At 35.5% G+C, this 25,406-nt stretch overlaps 1 protein-coding gene across 1 annotated transcript in view; it reads left to right on the forward strand.

Annotated features, from left to right (window-relative positions):
• THOC2 (THO complex subunit 2) overlaps positions 1 to 25,406 on the forward strand; it is a 95,693-nt gene that overhangs the window by 33,703 nt on the left and 36,584 nt on the right. Inside the window, 10 exon segments of the mRNA XM_037511991.2 lie at positions 4,468 to 4,560; positions 7,244 to 7,399; positions 8,254 to 8,426; positions 9,420 to 9,615; positions 18,995 to 19,036; positions 19,612 to 19,742; positions 19,839 to 19,940; positions 23,526 to 23,610; positions 24,216 to 24,309; positions 24,687 to 24,767. Of these exon segments, the coding sequence (XP_037367888.1) occupies positions 4,468 to 4,560; positions 7,244 to 7,399; positions 8,254 to 8,426; positions 9,420 to 9,615; positions 18,995 to 19,036; positions 19,612 to 19,742; positions 19,839 to 19,940; positions 23,526 to 23,610; positions 24,216 to 24,309; positions 24,687 to 24,767 (1,153 nt within the window).

Genomic DNA, 25,406 nt, shown 5'->3' on the forward strand with positions numbered 1-25,406 from the left:
TGAATGTGAATTTTAGAATTACATATTGTTTTATATGAAAATATTCCTCATAATGGTAATACTTTTTCAGCTGAACTAAAATATCCTGGGATGGGGGGGATTGAAAATATTGGAATAATCCTTTTTAAAAATAGATAATGGGCCTCTTATATAAGAAATAACCCAACCTGGAAACATTGGATCTATAAATAGCCTTTTATTGGGAAGAGTATAACCCTTGTATTGCTCTGTGTAACACCGTTCCCTTGTTTCTATTGCCTAAACTATCTTCTTCTTGTGGTCAGCCTGGGTTTTGGTCCCTTGTTTTAACTCTACCCTCCCCTCTTTTCATCACTACCTGAAGATATTCCTCCCTGCCTATACCATTCATATTTCCACCAATTGGGAATTCTTTTGTTTTTCTTGCAGTTAATACTTACAAAACTAGTTATTCCTGCTATGATGTCTGTGAAAGTGATTTTTTTTTTGTAGTATCAACCTTTCATCAGCTACCCAGGATGTTTTGCCTTGGCAGGGTGCTAGGGAATGTAAGCAGTTTTAGAGCACATGATAATTTTGGAAAATTAGCTAGGCACATCTACTTGATTCTCCTTAGAGGAATTGCTACAATACAGGGTTTAGGGACAGAACAATGGTCAGTACAAAGGACAAGAAGAAAGGGGTACTAGAAATGTTGAGGGTACCAATAGACAAACTTGCCTGGAATTGTCTTGTTAAAGGAAAGAGGAAGGACATAATGGCTCGTACCTATATCACAGCCTTTTGATTTCTAGATTAAAAACATAATATTAATAGTGGTATAACAGTTTATTCATTTAAGAAATATTGATCAAGAGCTGGTTTTATTCTGTTGAACTTTTACCCCAGAGGTATGCTAGAAAATGATCAGTGATGGGGCAAAGAAAAATATATATATAGAGAGAGGGGGGGGGAGGATGAAGAATGTTGGGAGTGCTGGAGTGGTAGCTTGCAATTTTAGATAGAATGGTGGGAGAACTAGACCTCATTGAAAAGGTGAGATTGAAGTGAAGTCACAAGGCTCTGAGAGTATAAACTGCAAATATCTGGATCCTCCAAGCAAAGAGAACACCCATTGTAAAGGCCTTAATGTGTGAGTATGCCTGATGTGTTGACTAGCAGAGGCCAGTGTGACTGCTTCTGAGTGGTTGAGTGGGAGAGGTCAGGACAGGAGGCCAGGGATTAGGGATCACATCTTAAGCTAGTGCAAGTTTTTTTTTTTTACTTTGGTGTGGGTGAAGCCAATGGCAGATTTTGAGTAAGAGTGATGTGATCTGACTTAATTTTTTTTCATTTTGTTTCCCTTTTAGTTTTTTACTTTATCATGGACATTTTCAAATATATAGGAAGTAGTGAATTGTGTAATCAAGGCCCATAGCCTAGATTTAAGTTTATTAACTTGTTGGTGTACAGTTTTGAAATAGTAATTTATTAGCAGATTTATGAATGTTTATTCCTAAGTATGTTAGTTTGTACTTTTTAAAAGGATGTTTTTCTTTGTAGTCATGATGTTGATTTCATATTTAAATAGATTGCTATCATATAATACATTCAGACCATATCTAGACTTCCCATATTGTCCCCCAATGCATCTTACAGCTGCTTTGTTTAAACAGTGATCCAGAGACCACACATTGTATTTGTTAGAATTTTTCAGTCTCTTAATTTAGAGTAGTGCCCCACCCCCTACTTTAATGGCATTGATTTGTTGAAGAAACCATTGCCATAGAAGATTTTAGATTTATCTAATTGCTTTTTCATAGTTGGCTTCATTTGTTTGTTGTTCCCTGTATTTCTTATTATATGTGCAATTAGGTCTAAAGACTTATCTAATTTTATCATGCCTTCTACATTTATTAATTCACATTCTTTTGTGAAGAGGTGTTTTTCCCTTATCAATTTGGGTTGTTTGATTACCCTAAAATACAGTTCTTACTAGAAAGGCAGGACAAGTGCTTCTATATTTCCTTTATTACTTTAGCTGCCAGAGTAAGGAGTTCCTTTAATAGACACCTCTAATGGTGGTGTATATATTAGCATGTGTGAGAGATAGAAGAGATAATGAAAGAATCTCCATACGCATTTTGACATGTTTCCAACAGAATAATGTGGTTATAGTAGCAGTGGAATTTGATGAGATTCTGGATATATTTTGAAGGTCAAGCCAATAGAACTTGCTGATGAATTGGATACAGAATGTAAGGAAGTAGAGCTAAGTACTATTCTATTTTGAGGGGTCTGGTCAGCTCAAAAGATGGTGTTAACATCAAATGAGATAGGGTAAATTTCTAGTGGAACATGGGGTTAAAGTGTTGGGGGTAGGAATCAGGAAATCAGTTTTGGACATGTTAAGTTTGAGATGTCTGTTAGAAATCCAAGTGGGTATATTGAATAAGCAATTGGATATATGGGTCTGGTCTTCAGAAGAATGGACTGGGCTAGAAGTAGAAATATGGATGTTAATAGGCATATAGATGATATTTACAGTTGCAATACTAGATAAAACACCAACCACCAAGGGTTGGATAGAGAGGGACAAAAGAAGCAAGGGCCAACACCTTGGATCATTTATGTTAATAGGCCTGGGAAGAGAGGAGGAGCCAGCAAAGAAGGTATAGAAGGAACATGTATGGTAAAAGGAAAACAAGTAGAAATTTAGCATCTTGGAAGCTAAATGGAATATGTTATAATCAACTCTGTTAAATTTCTCTGATAAGTCATTTAAGATGATACCTAAACGTTGATCACTGTATTTATCAACAGGAGGTAAAAACTAGCTATGCTGGTAGAGTTACTTAGTAGTGTTACTAAGAGAGAATAGGGAGAGTGGGATTGAAGACAGTGAGAATACACAACTATATAAAGAAATTGCTACAAGGATGTACGGGCAAGTTGGGTGGTAGCTGGCAGGGCAGGTGAGCTCAAGAGAGTTTTTTTTTTTTTTTTTGGGAGGGGGACGATGTCAGAGAGAACATATTTGTACGTAAAAGGAAATGTAAGAATGAGGGGAACTGGTGATGTAGAAGAGAGGAGAGAATTACTGGAGTAGTAGTATTGAGTTGCATAGAGAGAATAAAGGTTAGTACATAATTGGATGGTTTGACTTTAAATAGGAGCATGCAGAGTTTCATCTATAATAATAGAAAGAAAGACAGCGTGTGTAGGTACTTTTATTGGTAGGTGGGTAGATGTGATGATGAGATTTTGTATAAGTCCTATTGATTGCTTTAATTTTTTTCACTGGGATAAGCAAGGTGATCAGCTGAGAGGACAAGAGAAAAAAAAGGTCCTGGAGGGAAAGTTAGAAGGTAGAAAATGGTTGTGTAGGAGAGTGGGAAAGTAAATAGAAAAGAGAAATAGACTGTGATTGGCCTGTAGCAGTAAGGTGGTAAATATATGAATTTGACATTTTGAAAGGGTTGAAGCTGTAGGTAATATTAGAGTTTAGGATATGGTGTGAATGAGTGAGATGGGGCATATGAAAATCTCTAAAAGGTAAGAAAGAAATAGAGTTAGAGAGTGACAATGAATCAGAAGCTAAGATCATTGCTAAATGAGGAGTAGTGACCTAGAGCGCCACAAGATGGCAACTCAGAAAAGGGAGAATTTGAAGACATAGGACATCATTAAAAATGGTAGAGTCGGGAACTCCAGCTCTCTCCCTCTCCATGAAAGTAGTTAATGAACTGGCAAAGAGTATCAGTCAACTTTTACAGAACTCTGGAATCTAGTCAGACACTTACAACAACTAAGGAAAGAGTACTGCTGCTTTAGGGTAAGAGCACGGTAACATCTTATATTATCTGCCTATTTGTGACACCCATTTTGATAGTGATTATGAAAATAGAAGCTTGTACTCCTAGTGCAGATTGCTCATGCTAGAGGATGCAAAGTATTGTTTTTAGAGAGTTGTGGGTTTCCGTCTGTCTGACTGCTCTCTAAAGGACTGGTATGAGGGCCAATTTTTATTTTGTCCGCCTAAGAGCATCCCGTGGCTGGGATGGCTTTTGCCAGAAGCACTTAAAGGCACAGCTGTTGGCTATAGCTACTTGCAGCAAGACATAGAATTTGGAAAAGCAATGGAGAGCCTGAAAGACTAGGAAGGAAGAATATGGATAAGGAGATATGTGGGGTAAATGAGGACTTTTAAAAGCTCCCTCATATACCAGGGAATTGGGATGGGGATGGTGGGAAGGATATAAAATATGTCTTTATTTTTAGAGCTGCTTTCCTTGTGTTTATCAGAAGATGTTCCAGTGTGGAAAAAAGAATGTTGTCATAATTATCTTTGTCCTGAATTCAGATGATGTACATATGGTCAAGAAGAGCAAAGAACCATATTATTGACCTAGAGTTACTTGATCTAATTGTTCTTAATTATTGGTAGGTAAAGGCTATGATTTTAGTTTTGTGCTTTATGTAACAGAAATTTTTCTTTTGTTTTTCAAGGAACCAAATGGAGAGACGCCTTCATCTTTATACAGAGTTGCTGCAGTACTTCTGCAGTTTAATCTCATTGATTTAGATGATCTTTATGTACATGTAAGTCAAGTGGGCTGCTAAGAATGTATGGTTGTCCATCCTGGTGTAGGGAAGAGGAGTAGACAGCCAGATAATACAAGATTGGTCGAAGGGGCTCAGATCTTTATTTTTTGAAGCCCTAATGCATTGTTGCTTTGTGTTTACTTTATAAATTGAATACATTTATAAATTTGGCAAACTATATAAATTGAATACAGTTTGACCACCCTTACAGAGTTCAAGGGTTGATATGAAGTTCAAGTTCTTAACTGTGATCAGCCATGTTTCATGGGGAGAGAGGCCAAATTCTAACAAATGTGACTTTAGACTTCTGTATTGTACACAAATTGTGGAAAAATGTGGGATTACCTAGATAACACTTCCTTCTCCCCAACATGTTAATTTTAGGGATTCAGGATGAATGAGGAACTCTTGGGGGGTGGTGTGTGTATGAGTGGTTTATATATACGATTTATATATATATATATATATGATTTATGCATACAAGAACTGGGGTACAGGCCAGAGGTGCATGGGCTAAGAGGATTCATCAGAGACAGAGTGGGGAATAGAACAGGCAGACTGACTGAAATACACCGCTGCGGGGAGCTGCAGGTGAGACAGGAGAGGTCCACTGTGTCATGTGGGCTAGCTCCCTGGCTGGGGATCGAGCTTGTGCTGCAGTGGCTGGCAATAGCTTCACAGTGCTGCGACTTAACCCCTTGTGTCACCAGGGAGGCCCCCCTCTTGGTGTATTTTTAAAACATTAAAAAATGTTTTTAATGACAGTATTGTGCTTTTGTTGCTGGATCCAAAAGAGTGTGTGTGTATATATATATATGATTGTGACTGATGGCCTCTAATTTAGTAACAGTTTAGCTTGTTTAAAAAAAATTTAGTTTGTAGTATAGAAATTCCAGTTTTATTAGATAGTGCATTAGGATATCAGTGAACTTAAACACACCTGTACAAAGCTAACATCATCTCCATTGCCTTTGAAATCACTTTTCTTCCTTGCCTATCATCATGTATTAGAGTTGAATAAAACCTTGGAAGCAGTCATAGTCTAGCGAGGGAGAAAAATATTTTGCATTATGTAAGAAATATTGTATTGGAAATATTACTGAAATGCCGTGGGATCTCAGCAAACAGTGACTATCTGTCTTAGGGGAATTTGGGAGATTTTTTTCAAACTAGTGATTTTGATAGATAAGTAGGTATTGGTCAGGCTTATCTGGCGGGTAGCTTTAGAAATAACTGAGTAGAGAAGTATGAGATTTAAAAAGGGCTTCATTATTCCTTATGAGAGCATTAGGCAGCTCAGAGTGGTTGTTGGAGCCTAGGATGGTATATATGGGAGATGAGGATGGAGAAGTATGTTGGTGCTAAACTGTGAAGTATGTTAAGTGCCATAGTAAGGAATTTGGAATTTTTTTCACTTTGGGAGTAGAGAGCCATCCAGGATTTAAAGTAGAGAAGTGATGTACAAACTGAAAACATGGAAAATTGATCGGAAAAGGGAGAATTTGAAGACATAGGTATGAATTTAGGGGCAAGTATAGACTGATAGGAAAAATGGAAAATATAGAAATTATCATGTTTATTACTGATATTTTTAGCAGTAAATGAAAGTGGACTAAGTATTCTTGTTAGCATGACAAAATTTGTCATCCTAAAATAATTAGGTTTTTTGTTTAGACTAGATTTCTAAAACCTAGTGACAAAGAAAGGTTGAAGGTAAAAAGATGAGGAAAATAAACTAAGGAAATTGTTAGGCAAGCTAGACTTTTTGGCAAAAAGATAGTCACTTTATAATAGTAAGATTGTATTCATTAGGCAGATGTGACAGTTCTAACTTTGTGTGTATATGATAACATTCTTGAGTTGCACAAAACTAGCAATAGAAAAAAAATGAAAGAAGATACTAGCAGTTCACCCATTATAATGGGAGATTTTAGAGATGGTAGCCTTGGTTAAAGATGGATACCTATTACAGATATGTAAGTAAAACAATAAAAATGGGTTTGATTGCCAGTGGAGAACATAAAGAAAAAGAACATGAGAAAAAGTCTTGTTTACTTCTTTGTACCAATCCTTACTGACTTTTCTCCTGCACCCCTTCCCTAACTAAATGATGTCTATAATACATAGTTTAATATTTGAGATACTTGATCCTTTTTCATAATAGAATCAGCTGTATTACTTTCTCTTTTGTAATAAGTTAGAAATGTTTGTGATGTAAGTCAAGTAGTTACTCAGAAAATGAAAAGCAGTATGTCAAGCTGTTAATTTTTTTTCTACTTGAAATTTTTCATTTAGAGGAATCATTTACCGCTTTATATAATTTAATTTAGTAGCTCACCTCTTAAAAGTTTGATCCCTATGCAACACTGTAATATTTTTAATGGAACCAGGTACACATTTTCTTGGATAAACTAATAAAGTCAATGGTAAGCATCACTGTTGTAGTAAAATACTGATTTAGGACCTATAACAGAAGACCCAAACAACTGCTATCTGCTTTTAAAAGGCTTACAAAATTCAGGTACTTAATCCTGTCAGACTGAAAAAAAAAGACTTAAAAGGGAAATCATGGCCATGAATAGGCTAGATTTATAATTTTATAAATGAGAATAGTGTTTGCTTTTCAGATATATGAAAATAGTATTAGCTGTTTTATGAAACATTAATGAACCATTTTTAGCTTCTTCCAGCTGATAATTGCATTATGGATGAACATAAACGAGAAATTGTGGAAGCTAAGCAAATTGTTAGAAAACTTACAATGGTTGTGTTGTCTTCTGAAAAAATGGATGAGCGAGAGAAAGAAAAAGAAAAAGAAGAGGAGAAAGTAGAGAAGGTATGTAAATTTAATCTAGTAAAATTAGCTTTGTCTTCTACATTTAAAATTATGAAATTTAACTTGTAATAGTTAATCATCTTATGGAAGCATAATTTCCTTTTTTAAAAAATATTTATGCATCTAAACTGGGGTACAGGCCAGCGGTGTGGGGGGTGAGAGGATTCACCAGAGACAGAGTGGGGAGCAGAACAGGCAGATCAACTGAAATACACTGCTGAGGGGAGCAGCGGGCGAGACAGGAGAGGTCTGCTGCGTCATGTGGGTAGCTCCCTGGCTGGGGATCAAACTCATGCTGCGGTGGCTGCAGACCACTTCATAGGTTATGTCTTAACCCCTTGCACCACCAGGGAGGCCCGATTTTCTTAATTTTGATTGTGGTGAGACCTAATGTTTGGAATAATAAATTGTAAAGGTGTTTTTGTTTTTAATATGATTGGCACCTTCCCAGAGGAGGTTGCCATGTTTTTAAATTTAAATTTCAAAATGCATTCTAAGTAATACCATACATGTATTGATTGTATTTTTGTTCTGCATAGTAGTGTCCCTTAAGTCCTAAAGGAATTCTTAAAGATGAATGAATTCTAATTCCCTGTGACACAATAAAACACTAAGTAGAACTTAATTTTAAGTCTGTAAACTGTCACATTATGTTTGTAAAATGTAAAAGTAGACCCTATTTTTTTTTCAGTTGCTAAAAAACTTGATTGTACTTCAGGACACTACCATTATATTTCTTGATATAGCTGTTGGGCATTTTTGTGGTGTTTAGCTTAATTTTTTTAAATGAAAAGAACACCAGGATTTTTTTGGTGTCTATATTTTGAATATCTTTGCTGTATGTTCATTTTCAGCCACCTGATAACCAAAAACTTGGTTTATTGGAAGCCTTGTTAAAGATTGGTGATTGGCAGCATGCACAGAACATTATGGATCAGATGCCTCCATACTATGCAGCCTCACATAAGCTAATAGCTCTTGCTATTTGTAAGCTCATTCACATAACTATTGAGCCTCTCTACCGAAGGTATGTATTTTACTGTATATATATTACTAATCATTGAGGTAGAAATAGTGTAGGACTGCAACAGAATCTACATATTCTGTTTTCTCAAACCAAGCACATATTTTAGTATGTTGTATCAGAACATAAGAACTACGCACAGAGTGTATCAGTCTGGTATGTTTTAGTCAGTGCATTCTTTCCTCACATCTTGACCACCAGCTGTTGTACTGTAGAATGTATACAGCAGTGTACTCTGGAAAGTAAAGTTAGACTTCTGTGTTCGGTTTGCTCCATTGAGAGTGAAAATTACTTAGGAGCAGTATTGGTAGCAGCTCTGGCTTCAGCCCTTCAGATTAGAGATTGCCTCAGAAGCCCCACCCAACCTGTGACGCATGCATAGCTGCTGGCTGGTGCCTTCAGTGCCACCTTGACTGTGGACCATGAAGGCTTCTTAGAGATTGACCCCTGTGTTTCCACAGCAGGACACTTGCTCAGCAGGTGAGAATTTGATGTGCTGTCTTTTTTAGGGTAACAATGTCTTTCATTATGCTGCTCACATTCCTTACTACCATGTCCCTCCTATGGTCTAGGTAGTGGAATCTAGATCGAGAAATATTTAGTGACTTGAATCAGTGTTGTTATATATCCCTATTTTTCTGTTTCATTTTCCAGTGTGTCTGAGATCCATCCTTTGTTTCCCATTCCCATATCTAAATTCCTGATACTGGCCAAGTTTAAAGCCACTTTTATGTGATGTATGTTAATGTTACTTGAAATCTGAGTTTCTCTGATTTTCTTTTACTTATGTGTTAATTTGAAACATTCTTCTTTGAACTCTGGTTTTTTTTTTTTAACAAATATTGTTTTTGTCTTTTTCTATTAGCTAGATTATCTGGAATAATAAAGTTAGGAACGACAGAAATATAGAAAGCAAATATGACCATGCATATTTTATGAATTTAAAATGCAGTATTGTGTAGTGTGTGTATGTATAAATTTTGCTTCTTTTTACAGAGTTGGAGTTCCTAAAGGTGCTAAAGGCTCACCCGTTAATGCTTTGCAAAATAAGAGAGCACCAAAACAAGCAGAGAGCTTCGAAGATTTGAGGAGAGATGTCTTCAATATGTTCTGTTACCTTGGTCCTCACCTTTCTCATGATCCTATTTTATTTGCAAAAGTGGTGCGCATAGGCAAATCATTTATGAAGGAGGTCAGTAAGATATTTTTTTCCAAGCAGAAAACTAAATTTTGGAATGAAAATGAATATATTTGTGTTATGTTTATCTCTGGAAGTAAAAAGAAAGTGAACTTAATTTAAGAAAAGATATGTTGAGTAAGGTTTAGGAAACTCCATTGAATTCTGATCATATTTGTGTGTCTATACACACATATATACATACATACATATATACATACATGTATAACTGAAATCTAGCTAGATTATTAGTCAAGTCTCCCAAATAGGAAAATATGCTTTGGATAAGTGATTGCTTTTCGAATTCCCTTGTAATTAGTGCCTAACTCTGCTTTCTTTCTCCTTGCTTGCTTTTTCTTCTGTTCAGTTATATTCATGGCTGCAATTTTGAATGATTGCCGTTTTTCTATCAAGTCCCTTTGACCTCAGACTTTTGAGAATCCATTATTATATTTTTTCATTAAACTTTTCATTGAAATAAAACATACATACAGAAAAGTACACAAATCATAATTGTTCAGTTTTACTGACTTTCCAAACTAAACGCCAATGTGACCGCACTTTGATAAGAAATAGACCAGAACCAGCACTTCAGAATTTCCTCTGTACTCTCTTCTAGTCACTTCACAGCATTTGTGTTATTTTTTTTTTTAAATGATTTATTTGTTTATGCATACAAGAACTGGGGTACAGGCCAGAGGTGTGGGGGGTGTGTGAGAAAACTCACCAGAGATAGAGTAGGGAACAGAACAGGCAGATTGACTGAAATACACTGCTGAAGGGAGCAGCGGGTGAGACAGGAGAGGTCTGCTGTGCCATGTGGGTCACTTCCCTGGCTGGGGATTGAACTCGTGCTGCAGTAGCTGCGGATTGCTTCATAATTCTGATGCTTAACCCTTTGCATCACCAGGGAGGCCCTTTTGTGTTCATTGTTAAGATCACCTTTGAGATATAATTTACACAGTATGATGAGTTTTGACCAATATTGTATATCCACTACCACAATCATGATCTAGAATGTTTTTATCACCCTAGAATGTTCCCTCTTGTCCTTTCTTGGGTCATCAGCTCCCTCTCTTCATTGCTGGCTTCTGGCAACCACTGATAGATTTTCTGTCAGTCTAGTTTTGCCTTTTCTAGAACTTCATGTTAGTGGAATTTTATGGAATGTATCCTTTTTTGGGTTTGGTTTCTTTCACCTAATGCTTTTGAGGTTCACCCAAGTTATTGCACATGACAGTAGTTCCTTTAATGCTCAGTAATATTTCATTATGTAGACATAAGTGTTTATCCATTTCCATTTAGTTGATAGACATTTGGGTTGTTTCTAGTTGTAGGCCATTATACATAAACCTGCTGTGAATATTCTTGTACAGATATTTTGGAGGAAGGCATATGTTTTTGTTACCTAAGAATGGGTAATTGTATGTTTAATGTTTTGCCAAACTCTTTCAAAGTTTATGTACCATTCTTGGAAAGCATTGTTATGATTCCCAGTTGCTCCATATCCTCACTGACACTTGGTATTGTCAGTCGTTTGAATTTTAGTTATTCTCATAGGTGTGTAGTGATATGGTATGCTTTTAATTTACCTTCCCCTGATGACTAGTGATGGTTGGGCATCTTTTCATGTCCTTATTTGACTTTTGTAATCTATGTTGAAGTATCTGGTCAGACCTCTTGCCCATCTTTTAATTGGGTTGTCTTTAATTGTTGACTTGTAAGTATCCTGGATATAAGACCTTTATTAGATTTGTGATTTGCAAATTTCTTCTTAGTTTAGTTTGCCTTTTCACTTTGCTACCTGTCTTTCAAAAGCTGCAAAGTTTTGATTTTGGATTAATTCCAATTTAGCGTACCTTTCTTTCATGTTTTGTTTTTTGTGTTCTTCGACATCTTTACCTAATCCAAGGTCTTGAATTTGAAAAGAGTACCTCATTTCAGTTGTAAACTAGAGAACCAAAAGAACATTTAGAAATTGTTAAAGCAAAAATGCAGTTTTCCCCAGTGTCTGGTGATTGTATCTAATTTTAATTTTTGAGAATAGTAACTGCATAGAAAATAGAACAGCTGTTGTATATTAATCCTTTCACACCTGAGATATTTAACTGGGTACTTAATTGGTAGTTTTTGTTAATGTCCCCAAATTTACATTGTATAAAGGCACTCTAAAAATATCTGCTAAGTAGTTTATTACCATACATGTAATTTATTATGTAACATTTATATAAAAAGGAATTATAGTTATGTATCATTATCTTGATCCTTATTTATTAATACAATGGTAGTTTTTTAATTTTTTAGTTTTAAAATCAGATTACTTAAATTGTACTATATTTCGTAATTTTTAAAGATGTATTGTGGGGCCTCCCCTGGTGATGCAGGTGGTTGAGTGCAGCACTGTGAAGCTGTTTCCACAGCCTCTGCAGTGCATGTTTGATCCCTGCCGGACGGCCCGCTAGAATCCCACATGGTGCGGCAGACCTCTCCTGACTCACCTGCTGCTCCCCTCAGCAGTGTATTTCAGTCAATCTGCCTCTTCTGTTCCCTGCTCTTTCTCTGGTGAATCCTCTCACCCTCCCCTGCGTCTAGCCTGTACCTCGGTTCTTGTATGCATGAATAAACAAATCTTTAAAAAAAATGTATTGTGGATCTCTGCATTTCTTTAATTTAGAAGTCTGTGGGTGTTCTGTAACTGGATGTCTGTTTTCCCAGATTAGGGCAGTTTTTGGACATCATTTCCCATTTCCTCAAATAGCTTTTCTGACTTTCTCTTCTTTTGGGACCCCTATAATACAAATATTCCTCTTGATGTAGTATCAGATGTCCCTTAAGATGCTATGCTTTTTTAAAAAAAAAAAAAAGATTTATTTATTTATACAAGAACTGGTGCAACAGGCCAGATGCGCAGGAGGGTGAGAGGATTCACCAGAGACAGAGTGGGGAACAGAACAGGCAGACTGATGAAATACACTGCTGAGGGGAGCAGCGGGCAAGACAGGAGAGGTCTGTTGCACCATGTGGGACCCTTGCCGGCTGGCCGGGATCGAACCGGCACTACAGAGGCTGCGGACAGCTTCACAGTGCGGCGCTCAACCGCCTGTACCACGAGGGAAGGCCCAAGTTGCTATGCTTTTTAAAATTCTCTTTTCATTTTGCTGTTCTGTCTGGGTAAATGCTATTGCTTTATCTTCCAACTCAGTTATCCTCTGCTTCATTCAGTCTGCTGTTGGACCCCTTATTGTAGTTTTCAGTTCTATTGATATCTTTCTTCAGATCTGTAACTTCCATTTCGATCTTTATTAAATTTTCTCATTCATCTATTCCTAAGTTTGGTGAACATCTTTCTTACCATTACTTTGAACGCCTCATCACGTAGTTTGCCTATGTCTGCTTCTTTACAGTATTTTTCAGGCTTTTTGTCTTACTCTTGTTTGGAACTTGTTCCTCTGTTTCCATTTTGCCTGGTTCTTCTGTGCTTGCTTCTTTGTAGTAGTCAACTCTATTTCCTCTCCTAGTCTTGGAGGAATGACCTTGTAAAGGTGCTATCCCATGGAGTCAGGAGTACAGCTCTTCCTGGACACCTGAGCTAGGTGCCTCCAGGAGCATCCCATGTATGGGTGGCACCTTCTCTCTTATGTCAGTGTGGCATTGTGTGCGAGGCTGTTGGCCCAGTTCAGCTTTGGTGTACACAGTGAATGGGCATTGTCAAGGCTCGGCTGTTTTGTGTTGGGTGGTCACTATATTGGGCCCATACCAGCCTTGGTGCTGTGCTATTTGTGCAGTAGATGGGTGAAGCTGCAGGTCTGTTCAAACTCACATGTATGCAGTTTGTGGTGTGTGATGATCATGTGATATGTGGCAACATCATGGGGATGGGTAGAACTCTTAGCAGGGCTCTCCCATATAGACTTGGGGAAGGATTCTAAGATTGTACCTAGGGGTACTAGAATTATCAAGGTTGCATGACGTTGTCAGGATGACTCCCACCAGTGTTTCCAACCTGGAGATCATCTCAAAAAATGCCCTACTTGTCAGATGCTGGTAAGAATGGTTTTATGGGTTTCCTTTTTTTATGATTCAGTTGCTTTTCAGACTGGTGTTAACGTGCTGAGTTGCTGGGAGTGGGGAGCAAGTCTGTATGTGGCATTTTCCTTGGCTAGAACTTACCTTTGTCTTTTTTACCCTATCTTGGTGCTGTCTTTTAATCCTTTGTTGTGCATCTCTGTCCAGTTTTCGTGTCTCCTTCTTTGTGCAGTGTCCTATATGTAGTTGTAGATTTGTTGTGTGGGAGAGGGAGTTCAGGTTCCTCCTATGTTCCTCCTATGCTGCCATCTTGAACTGATCTCTTATCTTGATCCTTATAGTCTGAAAATGATGAGTCATGTTAACTAGTGCCTATACAGAGGAGAAGGAAGTCTTTTCATTGCTGTGGTTCTGGTAGAAAAGTGAATCCAATGGCTTGAGTTAGAATTTTGTTATCTTACCTATAACAAATTATTTGTGTCTATAGGTTTAAACGGCTTTTGTTGCCAAGTAACCAGGTTCTATAAGATTGATTCTAATGGGGAATGTGACCTTAATTTCAAATAATGTATTTACAATTAACCTTCTTTAATAAATGTCTCATTTATAACCATGGGATAGCTTGATTATATAAATAATGCATTTCTTTAAAAAATTGCTTATATACCAGATGTCATATATACCAGATGTCATATAACAGAATCATCTGGAAGTCTGGGGTAGAACCTGAGAATATGCATTTCTGACAAGTAACCAGGTGATACTGCTGCTACTCGTCCAAAGGCCAAACTTTGAAAACTGTTGTTTCTAATATAGTAACCAGTTTTGGTTTTTATTTTAGGGCTAAAGGAGAAGGGTATAGAATATATCTGTATAATAGTGAAATTACACCATGCCTGTGTTTCATTTGTGTGGATGTAGCCAGACTTCTTCCACCATAATACTCAGTGTGCGTGCGTGGAAATAAAAGTGAAGTTGGAGAAAAGTTTTTCAGTTTGATTCAGTTTTTTTGTCTTTTAGTGACTGTCTTACCACATTCGGTGTGAGTATGGTTTTTGAAACTAAAGTGTTTTTATGTGACTTGGCACCTAAATGTAAGCCAGTCACTTCATCTTATGGTCATGAGAGTTCCTGCTAACATTTTTTATTCACATAACAGTGATTTCTCTAATGCTCAAAGGGAAAAATCATTTGTTTGGACTTAACTGAAAGATAATATGTCTGTATACTTTCTGGATGATTGAATGACTTTTTAGACTAATTGTTAGTATATATAATTTTATGCACTGACTTTAGAGCTTAGCTTTGTCCACAGAGCCTTTATTTAAGGCTGTCCCCCAAAGTAAATAAAGCAGTAGAAATTGATTGTTAGATTAGCAGGTTTCATAAGAATGAGCTGGTAGGTACGTGGTAGTTATTTGACCTTAAGCTGATCCATTTGTTAAGTCAGAGATGGGTGATGATAATATTTGCCTTATCTAGTTCCTGGGGTTGCAATGAGAATCAAATGAGATATATTTAAACATTCAACTTTAGGAAGTTAAAAAAAGGTTGTCATGAATTCTACTTATCATAGTAAGTTTTCAATTTTGTAAATTCTTTCACTACACTAGCTTTTAATGATTTGTTTTAAAGTATTAATATACATCAATCTATTTCTGTCTTTAAATGACTATGCCACTTTGAAGTAGTAGCTTCATTTCTTTCAAGAGCAGATTTGATTTTTATGTAGGAATGTCTTTGGCTTCTTTATGTTTTAGTGATAATAAGATGTTCTTTTCCCTTTCATTGTTGAAATTTGTGTTATAAATTAGTAACACAAATCAAAGGAAAGCTTTATTGCTGGGGTTTTGTGAGTGAACCAGTCAAGGGCAGATATGGATGGAAACAATTTTGCAACAATATTTTGAAAACAAAACCTTGCATTATAAGTGTTATTGTTCAAATAGAGACTGTTATGATTCACTCTATTTGTTAACAGGGCTTCCCTGTGTATTTTTGCTATTATAAATCATATGTAAAGCAAATGAGGAACTCCAGAGTTGGAGACCATGTTTGCTCTAATGCACACTTGCTATTTAATGAGCTTAAGCAGGGAAGAACTGTTGGATGTTTGTACTTGGATTGTCACTTAGGATAATTGGTTTGAACCAAGGTCACCCTTGCTGTTACTGGATAGCTTCATGTGGCAATTCTAATTAAGGTGTAGAATCATATTTAACATAAATTAGGATCTTAATTTTTCCCTTTATGCTATGCTTTTTAGCTAAGAAAGGTATGTAAACATACAAAAATAAGCAGATGTTGTCTGTTTTTAGGTAAAAATAGTCTATACAGCTGATACAAATTTTAAAGTACCTTTTATACAAGAAAGAAAAGTAGAATTTTTATTTTTTACTGTTTTTTAAAAATTTTATATATATTTTACATTATTGTTCACTTTTGTACAGTGTTTGCTTTCTTTTCTCAGGTGTAAGTCTCCATAGAATTTCCACCACCAATTCACCCATGCACCATCACCATTGTCCCTTATGCTCTTCCTGCCCTCATTTTGATCCCTCTCTTTCCCCCTCCCCTGTACAATGTCTCTGATTTATAGTTGCCTCTTTATTTTTGTTTTGTTGTGTTTTTTATTGTTACCATTTTTTCCCCTGGTCTCCTATAGTCCTCCTATAAGTGAAACTATTTGATATTTTTCTTTTTCCTTCTGACTTATTTCACTGAGTATAATCCCTTCTAGCTCCATCCGTGTTGCTGTGAATGGCATTAGTTTTTCTTTTTTGATTGCTGAATAGTATTCCATTGTGTATATATACACCATACCTTCTTCATGCAGTCATCTTTTTTGGGGCATTTGGGTTGTTAACAAGTCTTACCTATTATAAATAGTGCTGCAGTAAACATAGGGGTGCAGGTATCCTTTTGAATTAATGGTTTTGTGTCCTTTGTGTAGATCCCTAGGAGTGGAATTGCTGGGTCATATGGTAGCTACATTTTTAATAGTCTGAGAAACCTCCACACAGCTTTCCATAGTGGTTGGACCAGTTTGCATTCCCACCAGCAGTGTTGTAGAGTTCCTTTTTCACCACATCCTCGCCAACATTTGTTGTTGCTAGTTTTTGGTTTTTTTTTTTTAATACGTGCCATTCTCACTGGTGTAAGCTGATATCTCATTGTGGTTTTGATTTGCATTTCCCTGATTATGAGGGATGTTGAACATTTTTTCATATGCCTGTTGACCATTTGCATTTCCTCTTTGGAGAATTGTCTTTTAGGTTCTTCTGCCCATTTTTTGATTGGATTGTTTACTTTGTTTTTGTTGAGTCTGTGAGTTCTTTGTATATCTTAGTAATCAGTCCCTTATCAGTTGTATGTAGTGGAAAAATTTTCTCCCAGTCTGTAGGGTGTCTCTTTGTTTTGGTTAATGCCTTTCTTGCTGTACAGAAACTTTTTAGTTTGATGTAATTCCAGCTGTTTATCTTCCCTTCACTTTCTTTGCTTTGGGGGATGAGTCTTTAAAGATATTACTGAGATGTATGTCATGTAGTGTTTTACCTATATTTTCTTTTATGTATTTTATGGTTTCAGGTCTTATGTTCAGTTCTTTTATCCATTTTGAGTTGATTTTTATGCATGGCATGAGGTAGTGGTCTAGTATTCTTTTGCTTATGGTGGTCCAGTTTTCCCAGCACCATTTATTGTATGAAATGTCTTTGTTCCATTGCATATTTGCTTCTTTGTCAAAGATTAGTTGTTTATATATGTGTGGCTTTATTTCTGGGCTTTCTATTAATTTCCATTGGTCTGTGTGTCTTTGTTTTTGGTCCAGCACCATACTGTTTCAATAATTAGGACTTTGTAGTATAGTTTGAAGTCTGGGAGTGTGATGCCTCCATTCTCTTTTGTTTTAGTCAGGAGAGCTTTGGCTATTCGAGGTGTTTTTGTGGCTCCATATGAATTTCATCAATTTTGATCTATTTCTTTGAAGAATGTCATTGAGATTTTTGTTGGAATAGCATTGAATCTGTAAATTGCTTTTGGTAGAATGGCCATTTTGATAATGTTAATTCTTCCAATCCATGAGCAGGGGATGTCTTTCCATTTCTCTGTGTCTTCTATTTCTTCTATTTATTTATGCATACAAGAACTGGGGTCTAGGTCAGAGGTGCAGGGGGTGAGAGGATTCACCAGAGACAGAGTGGGTAACAGAACAGGCGGATTTACTGAAATGCACTGCTGAGGGGAGCAGTGGTCAAGACAGGAGAGGTCTGCTGCGCCATGTGGATCAGCTACCTGGTGGGGGATTGAACTTGCAGTGGCTGGTTATAGCTTGATAGTGATGAGACGTACCCCTTGTGCCACCAGGGAGGCCCCTAAAGGGAATCATATATTAACCTGACAATTAAAAAAATGTATTCACATGTATTTCCAAATTGAGATAACATGGTAGTCCCTGACTTTGTCTTATGTGTAAATGTTGCACAGACGTTAGACTTCTCTGTAATAATACCCATTAAGTTACTCAAGCATGAAAATGTATGTACACAAAATTACTCTCATCTGTCAAAGTAAGATTTTTAGCTTTATATTAACTTTTTTTCTTCTCTCACTTAGTATTGAGATAGATCTGGATTGTCCTTGGGTATCAGTGCTTCATTTGTCCTTTTGGCTTTTGCATATTCCCTCCAACCCTCAACCTGCTTAAACACACACGTGCACACACACACACACATCACTTTTATTTTGAATGAATAGATAACATTATCAAATATGGCACTTTCAGCTGCCTCCCTACAAATCATTGATACAGTATGGACCTACCTCTTCTCCCTCAGTCTGTCTAAGGCAATGTTTTTGTCTTTGTCAGCAATGTTACTAACATTTTGAGCATATTTTTTCAGTGAAGACTTAAGTAATGGCAAGCGAAAAAAAAGGTTTAAATTTATTTGTGTTTATTTTTTTGTTGTTCTAGTGATAGATTTTGCTAATTCCATAGGGGAAGAACTAGAAGCCCTGGATGGAAAATGCAAATGTGTTATAGCCAAATCACTGCTGGCTGTAATTTTGTAATAAATACTTAGATCAGTTTTAGGATGTTTTGTTTTTGATGAGGTTGAGAAAAGAAATGGTTTATCCAGTTGACATTTAAAATTCGTAAATGTTGAGAAATGATTTAGAGTTTAGAAATATAGATAAATTTAAAAATGTTTATTGGTAACACTGGCTATATTTAAAATCTGCATGTGTGTAAAAAGTAAGGAAATAATTCGTAACCATGTGCACGTTAAAAAATTCAGAATGGAATCTAAATTGTGGCAACATAATGTTAACCTTTTGCATTTTATTTATAGTTTCTTTTTAATTTTAGTTTCAGTCTGATGGAAGCAAACAAGAAGATAAAGAGAAAACGGTAAGAGACTAGAAGAATCCAGTAGTTCAGTGTCTGTCTTGGTATAGCATAGCATACTGTTAAATTTAACTATGAACAAGCCTTAATCATGTGTGAATAATAAGAATATACTCTGCATGCTGAATATTTGTTACTTGGGTAAGCTCTTTATGTACTGCTGATAGAATGACTGTCAATTTTTGTGGTCTTAAACTCATTTTGACTACCAGTTTAATGTTTTTTTGCGGTTGCCATGTTTGCGTATGTATAAATTCTAATGAAAATAGTCTTTAATATGGCTTTTGGCATGTTATACAGTTACCTTTTAAGATTGACAGCTTTATGTTTTTGAGGATTTACCATGTTGAGAAAAGACGAGGAATGAAATTCCCTCATTCTCTTGCTACCACTTTTCTTACCTCATTTGTGTAGTATAGAAACACAACCATTGTAAAAAAGACAATATGATAATAATGGGAATTAAATATGTTGTGTTATCAGACTGGGCTTGGCAATTTTTTGCAAGGCTGTCATAAATTTATTTGGGGTGAATTAATATGAACCTCTCACTAATACAGCTTTTCTTTCCTTCTTAGGAAATTATCCTTAGCTGTTTGCTTAGCATTACTGACCAGGTACTACTTCCATCTCTTTCTTTGATGGACTGCAATGCTTGTATGTCTGAGGAGCTATGGGGAATGTTTAAAACATTTCCATATCAGCATAGGTAAATACATAATACTTTTGTATTTTTAACTACTATTCTAGTGTATTAACCGTGAAGTGTTTAACTTTTCCTAATTCTTTGATCTCATTTTTAAAGATATCGTCTGTATGGCCAGTGGAAGAATGAAACTTATAACAGTCACCCACTTTTAGTAAAAGTTAAAGCTCAAACAATAGACAGAGCCAAATATATCATGAAGTAAGTTTAATTTTTTCTTCATATTAAAGTATATGTCGACCTAATTTGCTTTTTCTGCTAGCTTATGTTTGAGCCTCAATTTTGAGGAAGTCCAGGAATATTTGTTACTTGGGTAAGCTGTTTATGTACTGCTGATAAAATGATAAAAATATCAATTTTGTGGTCTTAAGCTCATTTTGACTACCAATTTGTTTTTTGTGGTTGTTATGTTTGCGTATGTATAATTTCTAATGAAAATAGTCTTTAATGCATCATTTTATAGGCTGAGCTTTTTTTTCTTAAAGGATAGTCTACTGTGGCCTATGTTCAGTTTACATGATACACTTTATGATTTGTGCATGGTAGTCAAAGTTTTAGAAATTTCCTTTACTGAAAGTTATAATAAAACTTTTTTCTGGTTTGAAGATCTAGTGGGATTATGCAGAATTATCTTCACAGGGAGTCAATTTTCTTGGTGTGTAATTTATTCTCATGCTATTAAAAGCATCATGTGTGATGTTATTCTACTTTGTGGTACAGTGAAGTTTAATTATGAAAATTGTATATTTTAGGTTAGTATTGTTTTAGATCCCAAATACAGAGCTGTATTGCATATGATTTCACCAATGTTAGTTATTGTTATTTCCTTTTTATTTGCATAGTGATATGGTTATTCTAATTAAAAGTAGTCATTCTCCAGTTTAATTACATTCACTTGTATATTGTGGTCTTGTTTTTGTCCAGTAATAATGTTTCTGGTCACAGTCTACTGGAAAGTATGTGTGTGCACCACACAACCTGGTTTAATAGGTGCTGTATAAAGTTCTATGGGAGGATAGAGACGAGAGTAAGTTATTTTACCTTGGGCAGTTAGGAAAGGTGTGGAAGGACATGATATTAGAACTGGTCCTTCTCAAAGGGTTTCAGTCTTAAGAATTGTCTGAGTAGTTTCTAGATTAATAACAACAACTGATATTTATGGAATCATTACTATGTGCGCCAAGCACTAAACTAAATGCTTTACATGGATAATTTAATAGTATATTAAGTATTACTAAATCTCTTGAATGTGTCTTTTCCATATTCTATTGCTACACCATAGATTTTATCTGGAGTATTACAGTATCATGTATTAGTCTCTTTCTTTAAAATCCGTTGGTTACTAGACATTGCCTTTAGGTTCTGTGTCAAATTTTATGGCATGGTAATATAAGAAACCCTTCATGATCTCTCCCTTCCTATTCCCAAGCTCATTTCCTGCCAGTGTACACTTTCAGCTGTAATGAGTCCACTTATTTATGTTTCCTAGAACATGCTATGATCTCCTTAGAATTTTTTTCCTTTGCATATATTGTTTCTTTTTTTTTTGTTTAAGATTTATTTATTCATGCAGACAAGAACTGGGGTATAGGCCAGAGGTGCGGGGTGAGGGGAGAGGAGTCACCAGAGACAGAGTGGGTAGCAGATCAGGTGCATCTCCTGAAATACACTACAGAGGGGAGCAGCGGGTGAGACAGGAGAGGTCTGCTCCACCATGTGGGTAGCTCCCTGGCCATCCAGGGATCAAACTCGTGTTGCAGAAGCTGCAGATAACTTCACAGTGCTGTGCTTAACCCCTTGTGCCACCAGGGAGGCCCTGCATATATTATTTCTTTGTACAGTTATTCCCTTACCTACTTTTCCTCTCTTTATCTAGTGGCCTTATCCTTGGAAGGTGGATTCCATTGTTACCTCCTCTATTGCCTAGCACAATTGATTGTTATTTATTTGTGTTACCACTGTTCTGTTTGCATATAATGCTTTTGTACTACTTGGATACATTGCTGTGATTTTTTCTTTATTATCTAATTTTTTAACAGTTTATGTATTTTAATGTTTTAAATTTCAGTAAATATAAAAAGATATACAGTAAAAAGTCTCACTCTGTCCCCCATCCATTCAGTCTTCCCAAAGTGGGGTGGAATATAGCATTGTTTAGTTTCTTTGTCCTTCCAGATATTTTAATGTTTATATAAATGAATACAGATATGCTATCCTCTCTCCCCCTTTATACTATTGATAGCATATTAAAGTACTACTCTGTAATTTGCTTTTTGTTTAAGAATACAGAAAAATTTTAAATGGTTTTACATCTTTCTACCCAGCTGGTCTGAGCTAGAGCAGGAGGTATTCATCTTGTGTATTCCTAGTGCTTAACACTTTGACTGTATAATTGACAATATGAATAAACTAATAGAAACATAATTTATCACAGAAGAATATATGCAGAGTTTTTAATGTACTTGGATTTTTGTTATATTTGTAAGGTGTAACTGTTTCATTAGAGTTGAACAATATAATTTTGTTACTGTTTGAACATTTTATGTAGAGAATGGAATGTTAATTTTTTACTTGCTGAATTTCACAACTTTTGATTACTTGTTTAAAACATGAATTTGCTATAAGACATTCAATAATTTATTCTTCAAATAATTACTGATTGTGTTTCATATGTCCATGGTAGCTTGGTTGGGGAGGGGAGGATACATAAGCAGGAAAGTGTTCATTTAATTTTTGTTTGTTTGCTTTTCCTTCCAGGGTGATAGAAGCAGCAGGGAATGGGATTAAAAGTATATATAGAGAAGGGGTTAGCTTTGGCAAGTAGGATGACCACATGAAACAGTAGGGTGAGAAGTAAGGACAGTTGGTGGTAAGTGTCAGGGTGCAATGGAGTATAGCCAAAGTCTGAAATGGCTGGATCTTTCTTTTCTGTGAAAAAAGAAAAAAGAAACTGGGCCATAGAGAATGAAAAAAGGAAGCAGTCACAATAGTTTTGATTGATGAATCATTGTTGTCATAGGAAGGTTGTTAAGAAAATTATATCAAGTTTGTCATTTCCAGAAAGGTCACATTCCTTGAGCTATTAACTGAATAGCTGAATTATTTGCATCATTTTATTTTCATTCTAGAAAGCTTTCTGGAACATGTAAGCTTTTCAAGTTTCAGGTCTACATTTATTATGTAATATTAGAGTTTAAGGTGCTGTGTAATAATTGTTTTGAACTATAAGCATTTCATAATAAATTTCCAGAATGTATTAAAAGAATATTGAGTAGACGAAGAATTAAAGGGGATTCTAAGGAGTAGAATTGACCTCTCAAAAATTGTTTACTTTGACTATGAAAACCAGAGGACCTTCTGGTTCTATATCAAGAAGTACAGCTATTACTCTTGTAGGATCACTGAGACATATGGCATGAACCATTTTGTTGTGTTCTACCGAATTTGATATCTTAATCCCTAAATTGATTAATGAACTCCTCTAAATCTAAAATTATTATGATTCTTTATAAGTAGATTTTTATGTACTTGTAAAGTACACTAAGTTTTAATGCTTATTAGACATATAATAAATGTTAAGCACTAATACAGAAACTTAGTATCTTCTAGGAGAATGCCTAACCAAAATAAACCAAGTCTTACAATAAGGTTATATGATGTATGTGGTGATTTACGTAGGTCCATTTTGGATATTGGGAAAGAATTTTTGTTTTCATGATGTAGCAAAACTGTTAATATGAGGTAAATTACTAAAGATGTTTCCTGCTACTTTTCCCTCCCTTGTAGGCGTCTAACCAAGGAAAATGTGAAACCTTCTGGAAGACAAATTGGGAAGTTGAGCCACAGCAATCCAACCATTTTATTTGATTATGTATGTTTCGAGGTTAATATTACTTTAAGGGATTTTTCTTGTTATCTTTAAATCAGAACATGTGGAAATAGAATGATGTAATTTTAAAAATGTGTGGTAATTTTAGGGGAGAAAACCCTCAGGAAATGAAATTATATGCTATTTCTAAAAACAAACTACACATAAGTGTAGTGGTCTCCTTTTCTGGTAACATGTAACAGCGTTATATGTTATAAAGCAGTAATTTTTGTTCAGCACCATTTATAGAAACATTAATAAAGAGATGCATTATTTGTTGCAGTTAGAAATGATTGAATGACATTTTGTCATGATTTCCACTGTAACATATTTAGAAAGAGATTTCTAAAATACATTTGACATGAAACTAACCTATATAATTCCAAAATCCAAGTTTAGATGTTTTGAAATTATTTCCTAACCGGGAGATAGCCTAAGAAAATGTTTTCTAAGGAAATGATAATAGGTTCTATATAAATATAAAATGGGAGGAAACTAATTTAATTTTAAGCAATGTTTTCTTTAAAAAATAAGTATAGTCATTATTTTGTTGGCACAACAGAAGTGTTCTCTTGATTAGCTAATGCCATCTATTCTTTCTCTTCCAGATCTTGTCACAAATACAGAAGTATGATAATTTAATAACGCCTGTAGTAGATTCATTGAAATACCTCACTTCGTTGAATTATGATGTCTTGGCCTGTATCCTTTCAAGTGAAATAATATATAGAGCTCACATTTCATAAAATCCTCATAGTGAAGGTTTTATTTTCATTCAAATCTCCTTTAGTAATGATCTGAGGTTGTTTCAGTTGACTGATCTGAAGTTTGGCTAGTCAGGAGTTTTTGTTGTATATAGGGTGAGACAATGTTAAGTTTACCAAGTCTCTTATGGAATCTATCTTGTGTGCCAAAATATGGGGGAAAAAGTCTAAAGAAAATGTAGGCACTACAGTGAGGGTATTTTTCAATAATTTGTAATAACTTTAAGCTGACAATTTTATTTTTTCCAAGATGTGGCATTTTTTTTTTTTTGGTTGCTTAGGGTCTTTGTTAATTTTTTTCTTAACATGTGAAAGATTGTATCATTGAAGCATTAGCTAATCCAGAAAAGGAGAGAATGAAACATGATGACACAACTATCTCAAGCTGGCTTCAGAGTAAGTACTTTTATTTTTCCACAGATGAAATTTCCATCTGTTATAACTGTCATGTGTTCTTTTTTCTGTGTTGTCAAGAGTCCTTGAGATACCTAGTCATTCAGCTTGTTCTACAGTATCTAAGTCCTTGACTGAATAAGGAGGTATAGTATTTAATTATTTTCCTAACTCAAGAGGCTGGTCTTAGTCATGATAGAATTTGGATAAGCTTTACTAGGGAGATGAACCTTGCCTTATATTCTATGACTTAGGAGGAGTTAACTTAAGGGAATTGTTCTCCCCTTTCCTTCCTGAGGTTCGAGTCATTAAGTATTCTTTAAAGTCATTAAGTATTCTTAATGGTTTAACACAAAATCCCAGTCTTGTTTTTATTACTTTTTAAAAAAAATTCTCTGCCTTGATATAGTTGTTTCGCAGCTGGTTCCCATTTCTTTCAATCTATCATGTTTGATAGCTGACTCTTGTAGTAGCTCCCCATTGCTCTTAAAATCTGAAAATTGTATGTGAGTCATTTTGGAATAAGGTCCTTATTCACTGTGCTAGCCTCATCTTTTGCCCTTCCTCTTCCACATCTTTCATTTATTCATTAGATTTCATTTAGAGGTCATTTTCTTCAGAAACCTTTCCCAGTTAACATTC

Source organism: Talpa occidentalis, unplaced genomic scaffold, assembly GCF_014898055.3.
Source record: "Talpa occidentalis isolate TD23 unplaced genomic scaffold, MPIMG_talOcc4v2.1 talOcc4.15, whole genome shotgun sequence".
Lineage (NCBI taxonomy): Eukaryota > Metazoa > Chordata > Mammalia > Eulipotyphla > Talpidae > Talpa > Talpa occidentalis.